The following is a 17615-nucleotide window of genomic DNA, read 5'->3' as shown; positions in this document are numbered from 1 at the left end:
TCTCTCAATTAAATAAATAAATAAATAAATAAATAAAACCTTAAAAAAAAGAAAAAAGAAGATGGCATTATAGAAGTCCAAACCTTGATGTGAAGCCTTAAGGAAGATGGATGAGAGGTGGAAAGGAAAGAGAATGATATTCTGAGCTGGGAGAATAGCCTAGCAAAATCATGGATTGGGTTAGAGTACAGTGTGTGTTTGAGGGATAAAGAAGGCATTCAGGGTTGGAAGAAAGAGTGGGAATGTGCTTGGGTCACAGAGGACCCAAGACAAGGTGAGAGCCATTAAATAGTATTGTGGCACAGACACGGATGGAGAAAGGAAGAGAAGGAAAAAGATACCACCTAGGGATAGAAGGGGTTATCCAGGATGGGCTGAGGGTCAAGGAAAGAAGACAAGTGAGAACAGGTCCCCCAAGGAAGGGAGGGGAAACGAGCAGGGAGAGTCCATTTTGGAAGCCAGGACCCTTCTCGGTTTCTGTATTTAGCTGGCGAGGTGGGTCAAGGAGGCTACACACTCACTCACCTTTATTAGGTTGATGAGGATACTGAAGTCTCGAACAGCCATATTCCAGTAGAGGAGCTTCTCCTCATGAATCTGGGGGCAACCAAATATACAGGTACTTCTGAACCAGCCAAGTACTTCTCTTACTGTATTTCCACTAATATATGGGTCCTAGATTACATAGCTATTCAAAGATTAATTTAAGCCAATTATTCTCTCAATGAGATGCTACCAGTGTAACCCACAAGATGGTTCTAAGGCCTGCACAGGGTACCTTATAGAGAGTTTCTAAAGAGGACTCCTCGTCAGTAACTGACAAGTAGGAAAAAGCCTCTGCAACATACCTGCTGGTGATTGGATCCCTGTGGCCTCTCTGATCCCTATGCTCTCAGCAGTCTAGCTCAGTCCTGGTTAGCAGGCAGTAGCACAGCATCTTAAATAAGCCTGCTCCCCTCATGCCAGCTCACAAGCAGAAAACTGCTGGGCATGGGAGGCTGCAACCAAAGACATTTTTTCCAGAGCTAGGACTTATGGAGCAGTCTGAGCCTTCCCCTGGGCAGTAGCCAGGAAATATAGAGTCCAATCCTCCCTCAAACTGGAACAAAAAGAAATTAAACCAGGAACTCTTTGAAAAAGAATTCTCAATCTCTCTAACTCAAAGGAAGTAGCTTAGAAGAAACTCTGACCCAAGAAATAAAAGATGCAGTGGCTTCCTAGTAACCAGGTCTACCTCTTGTGGTGGGAGTATCTGACCCACCTGTTGTGAGTCTGCTGCGGTACCAGCCTGAAGACCCTTTACTGTCTTTTCTAGTTCAGCCATCATCACACGGAAGAAAATGACAAAGGTGTGCCTAGAAGACATACACGTTTATACAATGATGACTGGTTAGAAAGAACTTCCAAGAAAGTCAAGAAACTAGAAGTCATTTCCTTCTCCACCTCTCAGAATTCCCTTTCACTAGGGTCCACTGTTAAAGGGTGGGGGAGTGGAAAGGATTCATAAAGGAGCCCAAGAAAATGACCTGTCAAACAATGGAATTAACTTTATGAGGGGAGACCATGTAGTGGCATGGGAGAGCTGTGAGGTGGCAGTAAGAAGATCCAAGTTCAAGTTCCTAATTCCATACGTACTGTCTGTGTAAGTCTGAGTAAGTTCCCCTCTAATGCTCATTTTCCTCATGAGTACAACAGAGATAATGACACCCACCTCACAGAATCACTCAAAGGGTTCAATAACATGGGGAATGTTGAAGGTACTTTATAGACTTTGTATGAGACAAAACCCACTGAGATGTGCATGACCAGATACAACCATTACTTTATCCCAAGACGGTTACAATAATAGTCTCACTTCGAAAGGATGAAAATACTAACATGAAATGTTTGGTGACTAAATCTTCTTTGTCTTTGAAGACTCTACTGAAAATTCAAGCCTCACTAAGGTCCTTTCACATGGGCTGGCTGAGAGCCCCTTAAAAAGAATGCACAGAAGACATTCTATGTGTTGAAGGAATGACTGTCTCTACCATCTGCATCAGAATTTGATGAAGGGTGAGGTAGTTATTTGGAAACTACATATATTGGACAATGTGATTCTATTCTAATTAGGGGAAAAACTGGAGGAGAGAACTCCCTTACCTGTTCAGGGTAGGGAATGTGGAAGAAGATGCATCTTTAGGAGAATTGATCAGTTCTGGGACACCAATTCCAGCAATCTCCTCTATGGCCTTCAGAACACTGTTTGTATGCTGCAGGTAAATGCTGCATTGAGAGCCACAGGAATATAAATATATGTTACAGAATTCCAAAATCAAGAATTCTTTCTTGACATATTACCAAGTACTTTGCTTTATCTATCTATTTATTATTTTAAAGATTTTATTTATTTAGAGATAGCATGTGTAGGTGTGCCCATGCAAGCAGGAGGAGCAGCAGGAGAGAGAGAAGAGAATCCCAAGCAGACTCTGCACTGAGCATGGAGCCTGACACGGGACTCAGTCTCATTACCCTGAGATCACGACCTGAGCTGAAATAATGAGTTGGTCGCTTAACCACCTGAGCCACCCAGTTTCCTTAGGCTTTAGCTTTAAAAAAACTACTAGTGTTTATTTTAAAAATTTTTAAAAAAGATTTTATATATTTGAGAGAGACAGAGAGAGAGAGAGCATGAGCAGGGGAAGGGGCAGAGGGAGAGGAGGAGACTGCCAGCTAAGCAGGGAGCCCCATGAGGGGCTTGACCCCAGGACCCTGGGATCATGATCTGAGCCTAAGGCAGACGTTTGACTAACTGAGCCACCCAGGTGCCCCTATTGCAATTTATTTTTAATAAAATGAAGATTCCAGGTAATTATCAGGAGGTAAAGGAAATGATGTTTCAATTGAATATATAGTTTGACACTTTGGAAGTGATGGATGAGTCTTGGATATATAGTAGGTAACAAATAATTACATAACTCTAACAAGGCAAAACACAACAGCAGACTCCTCCACTTCCTCCAGCTAGTCAGGAACTAACTGACAGTATAAAATAAAACCAGTGGGGCTCCTGGGTGGCTCAGGTGGTCAAGCGTCTGCCTTCGGCTCCAGTCATAATCCTGGGGTCCTGGGATCAAGTCCCACATCAGGCTCCCTGCTCAGTGGGAAGTCTGCTTCTCCCTCTCCCTCTGTTTTTCCCCCTTCTTGTGTTCTGTCAAATAAGTAAAATTTTAAAAAATAAAATAGAACCAGAGGGTCTATGATCCACATATTACAAATTCTGTTAATTTATTAATTTATTCCGGGGCACCTGGGTGGCTCAGTGGGTTAAAGCCTCTGCCTTCGGCTCAGGTCATGATCCCAGTGTCCTGGGATTGAGCCCTGCGTCAGGCTCTCTGCTCAGCCTGCTTCCCTTCCTCTCTCTGCCTGCCTCTCTGCCTACTTGTGATCTCTCTCTGTCAAATAAATAAATAAAATCTTTAAAAAAATTTTTATTTATTCCATTTTTCTACTCAAGTATAATTAACATACCACATTATATTAGTTTCAGGTGTATAGCATGATACAGCTTTTGTTTATTTCAAACCTACTTCTTTGTTTCCAAGTTCCCCTTAACCATAGCAATTTCTCAGTCTTTGACCATGTGAGAGATCCCAACAGTGGCAAAATGGACTATTTGGTTCATGGAAAGAAACTGAGCCTCTCACCTGAGCAAAGTATGGAGCTGTTCAGTAGGGATGCTATTCTTCTCTTTCTCCCCACTTGGCCACACCCGACAGAGGAACTGTTTGGCCAATGAAGCTGTTGAGAAATAAGACAAATACCTCTCATGCATGGAAAATTGACTATACTCTTGTTTTTCAGGTTCTCGGGGGATGATTAATGAGCAAAAGGATTTTTTTTTTATATTTACTCTGAAGTTCCTAGTCTGACAATTTGAAAAAACCTATCATGGGTTCCTGCTCTACTGGTTCCCTCTACCAGAAATAAATGCGTTTGTCTAGGACACAATGCATCCTACAATCTCACCCTGCCCTAACAAACACATAAACATGAACTGAACAGACACACACTGCTGGGCATTAGGAAAACCAATCTTGTTCCTCCTGGGCAGATCAATAAGCCATGCTCATCTTAAAGAGTCATACCAAATTCTCCCCTTTTAATCAACAGGAAATAATAAAAGGTTTGTTTTACATTTTCTTCTTGCTTTCTGTGTGTGCTGTCAATTAGGATATATAATTAGTCAGTTGCATTCAAAGAGCTATGACAAAAAGTAGTTAAAGAAAAAGATCAGAAGGGGTGTGTAGGTGGCTCAGTCGGTTAAGCATCTGCCTTCAGCTCAGGTCGTGATCCCAGGGTCCTGGGATTGAGCCCTGCCTTGGGCTCTCCTTCTCCTCCAAGTTCACACTCTATCCCCCATCTCTGTCTCTCTCTCAAATAAATAAAATCCTTTAAGAAAAAAGAAAAAGATCAGGAACTGGGCCCAACCTTTCTTTATACTTAATCAAATCTTGATTTCTCCTTTCTCCCATTTTACTAACCTAGCAGTTTGTGTCTCTTTTTGACAAATGTCTCAGATAATTTATGAAAAAGGACATGAATTAACAGAAGCCAAACAGAAAATTAGCTAGACAAGTGAACTAACCAAACTCAGACTAAGCAGTATCAGCAGAGATCAGTCATAGCTCCTTTTTGGGAAAATGTCCTTTTGATATAGCAAAAGGGCACATCCACAGTTATGGGGGGTTTTACATATAAAATATACAAGGTCCTAGGAAGCCCTAATTTTATAAGCTTGAGTTAGTTATTAATCCTATTCATGAAGAAAAAATTAAAAAGAGGATCTGGGCCCATCACCAATTTTTTCTTTGTTCTGAGCAGGAGCTGTAGATTTCTCCAAAATGACCATCAGAAGTCTGATGAGATAAAGAGCACACTGGAAACTTGGAATGCTGTGAGAGAAATTCTGCAAGTAATTGAAGCTCTGTCTGTAAAGGAGACAAGAAAGAAGAGAAAAAAATAAAGATATGACAAGTATTATAGATATGTGTAAATACATGAGTTGTCTAAGTTCACTTGTGTATTTATTGGTCTAACCAGAATTCTCCACATTTTCAGGTGTTTTTGTGGCCACCTTCTATCAAGACCATGATAGACACTGTAGCCTTGTATGACGAAAGCCAGGGCAGAACAGAGCCCAGGGTCTGGAATGCTGGCCTGAAAGGGGTCATGAACACCAAGATACCCAAAGAAGAGTTTACACCATGCTTACACAAGCAACCCTGGACAAATTATTTGCTCTTAAAGCCTAAGGCAACACAATGAGAATAAAGTTTAAATTCTAGGTTTATAGGGACAAATGAAAGGAAACTATAAGACAGAGAAAGCAGAGCTTTTAATAAGTGTACCACATATGGTCAGCTTTCAATGCACTGAAATAATGGGAGATAGGGAGTCAAAATTAATCCAGAACTGTAGCTAAAATAAAACTAGAGTGTACCCCCCTGATTGACTGTGGGAAGGAGGTCAAACAAATTTAAAAGCACTTTATCTAAAAAGAAATAAGGTCCTGCCCTATAGGCAGGGATGATAAGCATTAACTGCAGACCCAGAGATAGTGACGAGAAGGAGAAAGAAAGATGAAATTACTCTGGTTGAAGCTGGGACAGGAGGCTGGAAGCTATGCCTCTTAGATTTCCTTCTCACCTCCCTCTTCCACTGCCTTGCCCTCAGCCTAGGCTCCTCTTCTTTTAAGATGGGGAGGAAATCAGTGGTAACTACTGCTACCTAATTACCTGATTTTATTGAGAGACAGTAGGTTTCCAGATAATCAGGAGTCAACTACAGGTCATTAGTGTTTTTGACATCATTACCCGAAAAGGCCAACTTTACAGGAGGCAGAATGCCAAAGATTTAGTAGGATTTATTCAACAGTTTCTAATGTCTCAGGATTTATTGGAATACATAGATGAAAAAGCTCATATGATTGAGGAAAAGGAGCTGAAAACATCAATTTCCCTCACTACTACTGAGAGACACCCAAGTGATTTCCAAGAAATTTTGCTAATCTTGTTTCAGTTTTTTGGGACAACACTCTGGAATATGTAGTCTGACCTACCTGAGCAATTCCTCCAAGGACTGGTCAGGCTCTCCTTGCTTCAATCGGTTTGTAAGGACCTCAAGAGCTGAGTACAGTAAATTATGATTTTCAGGCTGAAAAAATCCACTCCTAAGGGAAAGTCAAGGTAAAATGGTTGAGCTTAGTTTTAGAAAGATTGCTAGACAGCATGTGAGGATCCCTGCCTCCTTATAAGTCAATGGAGGCAAAAGGAGAACTACAGCACTGGAAGTGCCCAGGTAACCAACTCAGTAACACACTGCAAGGTGAAGGGCACCTGAAATAGTCTTTCCTTAAGGGCCTAACAGTCCTCCCTAGGTTTATTTTCAGGGAATAAAAACTCTCCTTCATTTGCAACATTTTAGAGACATCTCAGCCTTCCTCCCCAGAAAAACCAGAAGTAACTTCATCAATTGTTAAATCAGTACTGATTCCATAGAAGGTGCTCAATAAAACACTTACTCCTTCTTCCTTAAGTCTTGGCGATTCTATCTTCAGATCTCTTTCCCACTGTCCCTTCCTTCCCAAGCTCAGGCAGTCACTCTAACCCAGGCCCTTAGCATCATCACACATATATGGATCACTGAGACACCTTTTGACTTGTCTTTCTGCATCCTTTCCAATCTGTCCAGCACACTGCTGCCGAAAGGATTTTCCTAAAACACTGATTTCATTAAACCTTGCCTCTGATTATAACACTCTAGAATTGTTTTTCTGTACAACATTCAAACTCTTTGAGCCCCTAGATTTTCTACTCCTGTAGAAACATCTCCAATCACCAGTGGTAGTCCTTCTGCCTTTCAACAAATGTATTCTGAGGTGTATGATAGGTCAGGATTTTGGGGGGTGTGATGGGGGAACAGCTTTATTTATTTTTTTAAAGATTTTATTTAGGGACACCTGGGTGGCTCAGTGGGTTGGGGCCTCTGCCTTTGGCTCAGGTCATGATCCCGGGGTCCTGGGATCAAGTCCCAAGTCAGGCTCTCTGCTCAGCGGGGAGCCTGCTTCCTTCTCTCTCTGCCCGCTTGTAATCTTTGTCAAATAAATAAATAAAATATTCAAAAAAAATAAATATTTTATTTATTTATTTGACAGAGAGAGAGAGATCACAAGTAGGCAGAGAGGCAGGCAGAGAGAGATGGGGGAAGCAGGCTCCCCGCTGAGCAGAGCCCGACGTGTGCTCAATCCCAGGACCCTGAGATCATGACCCGAGCTGAAGGCAGAGGCCCCAACCCACTGAGCCACCCAGGCGTCCTGGGGAACAGCTTTATTGAGACAGAATTGATATACAATGAACTGCACATATTAAAAAGTTGATCAGTTTGATCAGGTTACATATATAAACCCATGAAATCATCACTGTGAAGAAAATAATGAACATACCTATTACCCCCAGGAATTTCCTTATATTCCTTTGAAATCCATCCTTCACTCCATCCTCCTACTCAGTGAGAGGCAATCACTGATCTGTTTTCATTGTCAGTAATAGATTATATGCTTTTTCCTAGGATTCTATATAAATGGAATCAAATGCTACGTACTCTTATGGTCTTGCTTTCTATTCAGTGTAATTCTTTTCTTCATCCATGTTGTTGTGTGTAGTATTCCACCATATGAAAATTTGTTTATCCATTTACTAGTTGATGGACATTTGTTTCTAGTTTGGGGCTATTACAAATAAAGCTGTTATTAACATTTGTGCACAAATTTTGTATAGACATATGCTTTCATTTCTGTTGAGTAAATACATAGGAGTAGAATGGCTGTGTTGTATGTTAGGTGTATGTCTCACTTTTTAAGGAACTGCTAAACTGTTTCAAAAGTAGGTGTACCATTTTACATGTCCATCAGCAGCACGTGACAGTTTCAGGTGTTCCATGTTCTCACCAATATGGTAAGGTAAGTCTTCATAATTTAGCCATGTTGTAATTTTAACTTGGGAATTCCTTAATAACTAACACTACTGAACATCTTTACATGCCATCCATATATCTCCTTGATGAGGCATCTGATCAAATCTCTTGTCAGGCACTGTTTTTAAGTCCTGGGGATAGAATAATGATTGGTTTCAGCTCGCATGGAGCTCATGGTCCAGCAAGGAAGATAGATGAACAAATAATTATAATAAAATATGGTAAATGCTTATTGTAAGAGGATACCAGAGTATTAGGAGAAAACTGGGAATTAGAGAGGTAGGAAGGAGGATTACTGCCTGCCTTCGGGGTCAGAGAAGATGCCCCGGAGGAACTAAAGTTTAAATCCAGATCTCAGAGATGAGTTAGAAAGACTGGTGATCAAGGAGGGTGGGGACCCAGGTAGAAGAATGAGTACGTGTGAAATCTTCCAGATGAAAGCAATATAGGGTACTGAAATTAATTCAGTATAGCTGGAGGGCAGAACATAAGATAAGTGAAAGAGCAGGAGCCAGATAATAAAAGGTGTTAGAAACTAGGGGAAAGAGTCTGAACGCAAGAAAAACACAAGGACAACAAGGACCAAAGTTGGGATAGGATTTGCATTGGGAAGACCACTGACTACATGTGAAGAAAGGACTGAGGGACAGCAACTGGAGGCAGAGAACCAATTGTGAAACTAATCTCGTCCAGGTGAGAGATGATGGGAGTCTCAAAGCACTGCAGTAGGAGAGCAACAGATGGCTATTTAGATGTTATTTAAAAAATAAAATTAGGGGCACCTGGGTGGCTCAGTGGGTTAAAGCCTCTGCCTTTGGCTCAGGTCATGATCCCAGAGTCCTGGGATCGAGCCCCACATTGGGCTCTCTGCTCGGCAGGGAGCCTGCTTCCCTTCCTCTCTCTGCCTGCCTCTCTGCCTACTTGTGATCTCTGTCAAATAAATACATAAAATCTTTAAAAATAAAATAAAATTAACAGGATTTGGTGATCCGATGTGGGACAGAGAAAAGGTAGTGGGTAGAGAAAGGGACAAAGAACAACTGCTGGTTTCTGGCTCAGACATTGGTGGTACCATTTATGTAGCCCGGCAAAGCTGAAGGTGTTATGGTAAGGATGATATCACATTTTCGATGTGATGTGTCTGAGGTGTCAATGACACATCTACGAAGTGTTGAGTAGGCAGCTGGATATAAATGCCTTTAACCAGAAGATAAATTTCAGCACAAATTAAAGCTTGGGTGAGATTACCCAGAAAGCCTGTACAGAAGAGAAGAGCCAGGGCCTACCCTTGAGGAACAAAAGCATTTAAGGGACACAACTCCCTCATTTCTACTTTCATGCCTTCACCATACATTCATTCACCCATGCCATGCCTTCCCAACCATTTCCTTTACCGCCCAAAAGGTCATCTATACTTCAGGACCCCATGAAATTCCACTGCTTCCACAAAGTATTTCTAAATACCCTAGTTCAAAATGTATTCATCTCTTTAACATATAATATGGAATTTGTCTACAAGTTGTTAATGACTTTTTAAAAAAGATTTTATTTTTAAGTAATCTCTATATCCAGTGTGGGGCTCCAACTCACAACCCTGAGATCAACAGTCTCCTGGTCCACTGACTGAGCCAGGCAGGTGCCCCAGTAACAATTTCTTAAGTAACACTTTCTCTAGTGTTATTAATGGAAAGAAAGGCTGCCACAGCAAACCTGGCTAAGAATCAGATGGCCCAGTCTGTTACAGGTTAGCCATTATCAAGTCACCTAATTTTCAAATGAGTTAATAACCATGGCCATGGTTACACAGAGGGTACAAGATCAAATGAAATGATGCAGGAACACCCCAAAAAGAACAAGCACATGTTTACATAAGACTTTGTGAGCCTTTTCTTTCTTTTCTCTACTTCAATGCCTTGGGGCCTGTCAGATAAAAGCAAGTGCATACTTGATTATTTCTACCTACCACATCTTCCAAAATACTCACCAAGCAAAAAGCCCATGAAATATCTGCAGTAGCCTCTGATAGCATGAAGACATTACGTGGTACTCCTGAACTTTCATTCTTGGGCCGTCAACTACACCTTGGTTCTCAGCAGCTAAGCACTGAAAAGGAAAAATGCTTTTAGGACCGTTGTTTTGGCAATTGCCCTAATTTTTCCTTAAATATTTTTCAGCCAAAAATGAAATCTCTTATTCACTTAGTAATTTCTGAATTTCTTTCCTTTTTTTTTTAAATATTTATTTACCCATTTGAGAGAGAGCACATGTACGCATACGAGTTGGGGAAGACAGAGGGAGAGAACCTTCAAGCATATTCCCTACCAAGTGCAGAACCCTATGCAGGCCAATCCCAGGACCCATGAGATTATGACCTGAGCTGAAACCAAGAGTCAGACACTCAATCAACTGAGCCACCTAGGCATCCCAGTAATATCTAAATTTCGATAATGTTAAGATAGGCTGCTGACCTGAAAATAGTTGTGAATGTTCTCTAGATGGTTACACATTGGAGCCAGCAGTTGAACAATATTATGAGCAACTTCTTGAGCAGATCTTTGATGGAGATGTGAGAATCCAATATTCCGGTTTCCTTTACTCTATAATAAATTCAGAATTACTGGGGAAGAAAAGTGCTGGATAGCTTCTCTGAAATAGAGTTTGTTAAGGAGCTTTGTCAGACCTGGGTCACAAGGCAGAAGTAGAAGAAATTGGTTACTTGCCTAAAACTCTATTCTGAGCAAGGGATCTTGCTCATCTTCAAATTACCAAGAGGCTGCCTTTTATAATGTATTTAATTGAGAAGTACAGACCCATAATTACTAATTAAATAAAGCTCACACAAAAATAGAAATCATTTAGGCTGATAAAAACATCGAGCAAGTAGTGAATACAAAAAAAATCAAACAACTAGATATATTAATGTTTAAATGTTTACACCTAAAACTTTCGTGTTCTGTTGTCAGCATCATCCCACTGCTTCAACAGATGCTACATGCACATTTGTACATTTATACACATATGAGATTCTGGCCTTCTCTAGATAGCCAATTACTACTACTCTGAGGCCTGGGTACAGGCTCAAGGGAGGGTTTTAAAAGCAAAACCCCAGTAGAGAACAGGATTCAGAACAGGATTCAGAAATGCTCAGGAAACTTGGAAATATGTATCCTGTTTGAGATGGTTTTGATTTCTCTGTTCCAGAGTTTCTTTCTAAAGCAAGGTGATTGGGCTCTGGAAATGAGGCTGGCACCATCATTGTGATCCAACATGATGCCAGAGAAAGTGACAAACTTGTTCATTAGACTTCCTTGTTTCCAAATTCATCAAGGCCAGGACTTGTGCTTCTGCCTACACTAACCTTGAGGAAGGGGATTCTCCTGGCAACAGAGGGTGTCAGCATATTCTCCAGTTTTTGGGAGAGATCTTCCAGCAAGAAAAGCAGCTCAGGGGGCTGAAGTTGCACAATTTCTGTAGCCTGTCACAAGGAGGAAAGAAAGGATAATTCCAAGCATATCCTCACCATCTTTTTGAAGGAGCACATTTCAGGTTTACTCTTCCCAATGGGTGAAGAATCTAACCATTCCCCAAAAAGAGGGAAATTTCCCCACCTCATATAAATAGTTGTTGTGCTCTGTCAACAAATCAAAAAGTCAAGTACTACCGAAGTACAACAAATTTTATTAAAACAGAAATCCAAGTGAGTATAGTTTTAGAGAACATACTTTCTTTTTTAAAGATTATTTATTTATTTATTTTACAGAGAGAGAGAGAGAGAGAGAGAGAGAGAGAGATCACAAGTAGGCAGAGAGGCAGGCAGAGAGAAAAGACGGGGAAGCAGGCTCCCCACCGCAGGACCCTGAAATCATGACCTGAGCCAAAGGCAGACACTTAACTCACCGAGCCACCCAGGCACCCCAAATACACTTTTTTTAAAAAAAAAGATTTCATTTGTCAGAGAGACAGAGAGAGAGAGAGAGAGAGCACGTGCACACAAGCAGGAGGAGGGGCAGAGGGAGAAGCAAGCCTCCTGCTAAGCAAGGTGCTGGAAGCTGGACTCAATCACAGGACCCTGGGAACATGATCTGAGCTGAAGGCAGCTGCTTAACTGACTGAGCCATCCAGGTGTCCCAAGTATATGACTCTTGATCTCAAGGTCACAAGTTCAAACCCTATGCTGGGCCTAGTTTACTTTAAAAATAAAAATAAATAAATAAATAATGTTGTTTACCTTAAAAAAAAAAGATGATGAGGATGATTATTCATCATTACTGTCACTATATATGAAAGCTCTGGAAGCCAGAGTCCACCTTCTCTCAATGCTTTGGTGCTCCTTTTACAATAAGAATAGAGCTGAGAAATTTTTTTTTAAAGATTTACTTATTTATTTGAGAACAAGAACAAGAGTGCGCATGCATGAGAGAGCAAGTGAGCGTGCAAGCATGAGTAGGAAGGAGTGACAGGGAGAGCAAATCCCAAGCAGATTCTGTGCTGAGCCAGATTCAGGGCTGGATTTTATGACCCTGAGATTACAACCCAAACTGAAACCAAGAGTCAGATGCTTAACTAACTGCACCACCCAGGCATCTTGGGCTGAGAAATTTTCTGAAACAAGATTAAATTCTAGGATCTCAGCTCTGTGACTTACTGCAGTGTGCATTTCAGTATCTAAGATGAACTTGGTCACAAGCCCACAATGCAGAATAGAGAAGACCTCAATGTCCAGTTCTCGGAAAAAAGCATGGTAACTCTGTAGTGACACTGATGTCTTTTCTTCTTTCCCTTTGAACTCCTGGGAAGAAAGCAACAGTATAAACAAAGATTCTATAATAACCTGGTTTTTAAGAAAGACCTCAAAGTATAATTATGCATTCATTTTATGAAGATATTACTTTTTTTTAGCAAATTACCACCTTCCTTTCACCAAAGTCTCTTAATATTCCTGACACAAAAGCACCTAATTTAAAATTGAGATATGGGTCACATATCAAAACCCTTGGCTGATTTCTCTTAAGTATGAACTACTAGACAAACCAAGATGTTATGGCATGGTAGAGAAAACAATGAGTTGTGGCACCAGACCAGTCTGGCTTCAAACCTTGCTCAAGCCTTATTAATTGTGTGACTGTGGGCAAGTCACTTACCATTTCTGGGTTTTAATTTCCTTACCTATTAAACATAGATATTACTATCAATCTTGGGTTTTAGATTACAGGAACTATACAAATACACAATATTAGCCAAAACCCAGAAATAATTGGGATCCACGTGGTTTAGGCAATTTCACAAACATATAACTTACTCTATGATTGGGAGACCTACAGGAAAAAGGAACTACTATTTATTGATTATCAGAAACTGTCCTAAGCATTTCATGTTATCTTAATTGATTGGGAAGTTGATAATCTGGGATTAGAGGGGGAAAGAGGATAAAAGCAGTATATCTAAAACTAGGTCTTAAAACAAAATTTGATACTATGGTGAGTGCTGTGAAGTGTGTAAACCTGGTGATTCACATAGCTGTACCCCGGGGGATAAAAATATATATATTTCTAAAAAATTAAAAAAAAAAAGAAAGAAAAAAAATTTGATAAATGCTACGAGAAAGAATTCAAAGTACTGCTGGGGCGTAAAAATGGAGTGACACATTTAAGAAAATGACTAGCAAAATCAGTGTGTTGTAGTAATAAGGACTAAGAGCCTAACCCTAACTCAGCTACTGGGAGAATCACCCCAAAGCTGAGGAGAGTTCGTCTGCCTCTCTTTTCTCTAATTTCTCTATGTAAAATGCAGAGTATGATGCTGGTCCCTGTTAATCTTTTTTTTTTTTTTTTAAAGATTTAAAAAAAAAATTTTTTTCTTATTTATTTGACAGAGAGAGAAGAGCAAGAGAGGGAACACAAGCAAGGGGAGTGGGAAAGAGAAGCAGGCTCCCCACTGAGCGGGAAGCCCAACCAGGGGCTCGATCCCAGGACCCTGGGATCATGACCTGAGCGGAAGGCAGAGGCTTAACGACTGAGCCATCTAGGGGCCATCTAGGTGCCCCTCTCCTGTTAATCTTACTGTATTATTACACGACCTTCATGGAAACCCATTATTTCAGTACCTTTTCCAGCTGGCTTCTATTAGATGGTGTAGGGTCACATTCTGAACTGTCCTCCTTTGGAAGTGTGTCAGGAGAGGATGTTTTGCTGCCATCTGCTTTCCGTTTTCCTCCTTTTGTTTCAAAAACAGAAAAGTGACTCCAGTAATCAATTATCATATTTGTTAACTATCACTGCCTTTAGGAAACAACCTGCTGAAGAGTACCTAGGGTAGAGGAGGTAATTTTATAATGCTGCATTATAGTTCATTTTATAATCATGCCAAAGAAAGAGTTCAATGACATTATCTCTCCAGTTACTGAAGCCTTGGTGCATATGACCTCTTATGTTAATTCAGTGATCTGACCCTCCTATGGAGACTCAGAAGAAGAAAACATACCTATCTTTCCTTGTTTTCTGATTTTTGCTGAAATAGCAGCAGCAGTAGGAGGTGTTACATCTAAAGTTTCCAAGTCAAAGTTTGCAAGGGGAGGAACATAGTCTGGGGTGACTGGAAAAGAGAGGAGACAGAAGCTCAATGTATACCAACCACATTATCACTGTTAGAATATCACCTGATTGGTTAAAAATTAATTTTCAGAACTACCAAGTATGGCTGAATGCCTGCAAGATACATTCAAGTTACCTGACATTAATTGTTTTGGCATAGCAAAATGATCAGAGATCACTTATAAGAATATCATATTAAATGATTATGACAAAATAAGATAAAATCATTCTAAATAATGACACAAAAAATATCCAAGCAAGTAAGGACTAAAAATAAACTAATCCTTATTACAAATCTGGAGATATTAATATTTGATCACACAGAAGTTTATATTATACACAATTACATAGATGAGGGCCTGGGGGGTGGGTTCCTATGTTTCCCCCAGAAAATCTACCTAGCACTTTAAAACAACAAGTTTATTTAATAGTCAGAGGTATTAAGAGATCTGTCAGCTTTACTCCTGGTTCATAACTATGTTCAGGAAAGCAAAGGGCACTGAAAGTTTGACTTTTAAAGACAAAAAGTTACTTTACAAAAGCCCAACCAATGCTTTCCATTTTTTATTTTCTTAAGTAGCAAGATTTCTTGAAAGTAACAATGGGATGAAAATGGATGCATTCTTCCTTGTTATTGTTGTCGAGCAAATATTTTCTTGTCTTAGATGAGTAGGGGATGGCTATCAGTGAGCTTGGGTTAAAAGTAAATTCTTTATCTCCTCACTGCTTTCCTAGCAAAGGTACTATAATAGGACACTTTCCTTACCTGCCAAGTACTTTTCCAGGATTCTCTGAAGCTCCACAATATGTTTTAACCGGGTGAGCACCTTCCCCTTCATCTCAGGTGATGTTTGCTGGCAGAAGGCATTTACAACCTGGAAAAGTACAAATTATATTCTCGTACATGAATGGTTCCAATTTTGACCTCGTTTACATTATTTCATCCAGAGCTTAAAAAAAGCCATTCAGTGGCCAAATCTGAGTTTAGTCTGTAATTTAAAAGGTGTTCTCAGGGGCACCTGGGTAGTTCAGTGGGTTAAGCCACTGCCTTAGGCTCAGTCATGATCTCAGGGTCCTGGGATCGAGCCCCACGTTGGCTCTCTGCTAAGCCTGCTTCCCCCTCTCTCTCTGCCTGCCTCTCTACCTACTTGTGATCTGTCAAATAAATAAATAAAATAAAATAAAATAAATAAATAAATGGTGTTCTCAGCAAGGTGCTATAGAGGAAAAAAAAACCCCTGGGCCAATATAGGAGACCTGACTTTTAATCCTAGTTTAATCCTAGTTCTACTGATTTCTAGTTAAATAACAAGTTGAATAGCACAGTGACTAGAGAGCATACACTTTGATTAAACAAATCCTATTCTGCTACTTACTAGCTGTGTGACCCTGGCCAAGTCATTATTAGTCTTTCTGAGTTTTTACTTCTTCAACTACAAAATGAGACAGCTATAAAACAAGAATGTAGCTGTTATATGGATTAAATATTATAAATAAAGAAATAAGCCCAGCATTTGGCACAATTTAAGTGCTTGATTTTTAAAAAAATTTTATTTATTTATTTGAGAGAGAGGGAGAAAGAGCAGGAGAGCACAAGCAGGGTGAGACAGAGAAAGGAGCAGGCTACCTGATGAGCAGGGAGCAGGGAGCCGGAAGCCCTGGGATCACGATCCGAGCAAAAGGCAGACATTCAACCGACTGAGCCACCCAGGTGCCCCTATTCTTAACTGACTTGGTACTCTATGTATCTGCAACTGCATAGGTGTAAAACAAGGATAATACCTGTCCTATCTACATTAGAATATAATTGTGAAGATAAGAAGAGATCATTTAAGTGAACAGTCTCAGAAATAATATGCATGATAAAGGAAATGAGACATAAATATAAGATGGTACTGTCATTTTCATCATATTCCATTATTGTGCATTTCATTGAGCACAATATATTCCAAAGGAATGGGAAAACCATCATTGACTTGATCTCACCAAATCAAAACATTAAGTGGATACCTATGCAAGGGTGAACAGTATTTTCACAGTAGAGAAGGTAGTTTATTCCTGGCAAAAGGAAGAATACAACAAAAATGCTTAAAATAGTAAAGCATGAACAATATTAAGTGAATTCTAAGTGTTTTGATTTGTTTACATCAAAGGGTACATAAAACTGGGGAGAAATGGGACATAACAGCTGGAGAAGCTTAGCGGAGACTTTTTAGAGAGTCCCATGAGTCCATGAGTACCAGGAAAGAGTTTCCTTCCAACAAGAACTATAGACAACAGGTAAAATGTCCTAATAACTCTGCTTACCTCTCGGAACCAGTTAAGAGTAAGAAATATGAGTGAACACATGAACGAATGCTGTTTAACAGACATGGATTCCAACCTGTCTTCAGGATCCAAGTCAGTAAGGAATATAGGACAATCTGAAAGAGAAGAACAAACATTTCTAACTCCCTTTATTTCAGGTCAACAGAACCTGGGTGCTACCCTTAGAGTCACCTATCTCTCCTAACTTGCTTTCCCTTTAACTTGTATTTGAAGGTCATGCTTTGATTAGTCTCAAAATTACTGCCATATCATGTAGCAATAATTACATATAATTAAGAAGTCCTTGCAACATTAGAGGTGAAGACCAGACAGCAACTAGAAACTATGATGATGACTGATTTGTCAACATGACAGAAATCTGTATGTATTATTTTGTCTTTGGAATTCCATTATTACTGCTATTCTACTCTATGAAGTTAGAAAATTTCTTCCCACACACATGGGGTACTTGTTTGTTCCTTCCCTAAGATTATCAAAGAAAGGTTACAAAGAAGAAAGGATCTGGTAACTTCATCCTATACCTAATAAACCATCAATCTCCTCCAAGTTTCCATTATGTTGTTTCTCCACACAAAGTCTCAGTAACCGGAAATAGGGAGCCAGGCACAATGGAGACACCAATCTAGAAAGAAAAAATCCATTTCTAAACAGTACTTTATAGGCATATTAGTCCATGTTTATAAG

At 40.0% G+C, this 17615-nt stretch overlaps 1 protein-coding gene across 6 annotated transcripts in view; it reads right to left on the bottom strand.

Moving 5' to 3' along the window:
• The window catches only part of FANCD2 (FA complementation group D2), a 59202-nt gene that overhangs the window by 7816 nt on the left and 33771 nt on the right, over positions 1-17615 (bottom strand). For all 6 annotated transcript variants that reach the window (XM_004738506.3, XM_004738505.3, XM_013054486.2 and 3 more), the window contains 15 exons: positions 17453-17553; positions 16911-17026; positions 15370-15478; positions 14494-14604; positions 14117-14226; positions 12659-12802; positions 11372-11488; positions 10482-10610; positions 9998-10116; positions 6101-6211; positions 4840-4970; positions 3687-3780; positions 2143-2265; positions 1262-1355; positions 526-597 (listed from right to left, as the gene is read on the bottom strand). In XM_004738506.3, coding sequence (XP_004738563.1) covers positions 526-597; positions 1262-1355; positions 2143-2265; positions 3687-3780; positions 4840-4970; positions 6101-6211; positions 9998-10116; positions 10482-10610; positions 11372-11488; positions 12659-12802; positions 14117-14226; positions 14494-14604; positions 15370-15478; positions 16911-17026; positions 17453-17553 — 1681 coding nt within the window. The remainder of the gene's footprint in view (positions 1-525; positions 598-1261; positions 1356-2142; positions 2266-3686; positions 3781-4839; positions 4971-6100; positions 6212-9997; positions 10117-10481; positions 10611-11371; positions 11489-12658; positions 12803-14116; positions 14227-14493; positions 14605-15369; positions 15479-16910; positions 17027-17452; positions 17554-17615) is intronic.

Source organism: Mustela putorius, unplaced genomic scaffold (genome assembly GCF_011764305.1).
Source record: "Mustela putorius furo isolate JIRA1106 unplaced genomic scaffold, ASM1176430v1.1 tig00003850_pilon_pilon_pilon, whole genome shotgun sequence".
NCBI classification, from domain to species: domain Eukaryota; kingdom Metazoa; phylum Chordata; class Mammalia; order Carnivora; family Mustelidae; genus Mustela; species Mustela putorius.
The sequence above is the reverse complement of the archived record's forward strand: the minus strand, read 5'-3'. Positions and strand labels throughout refer to the sequence as shown.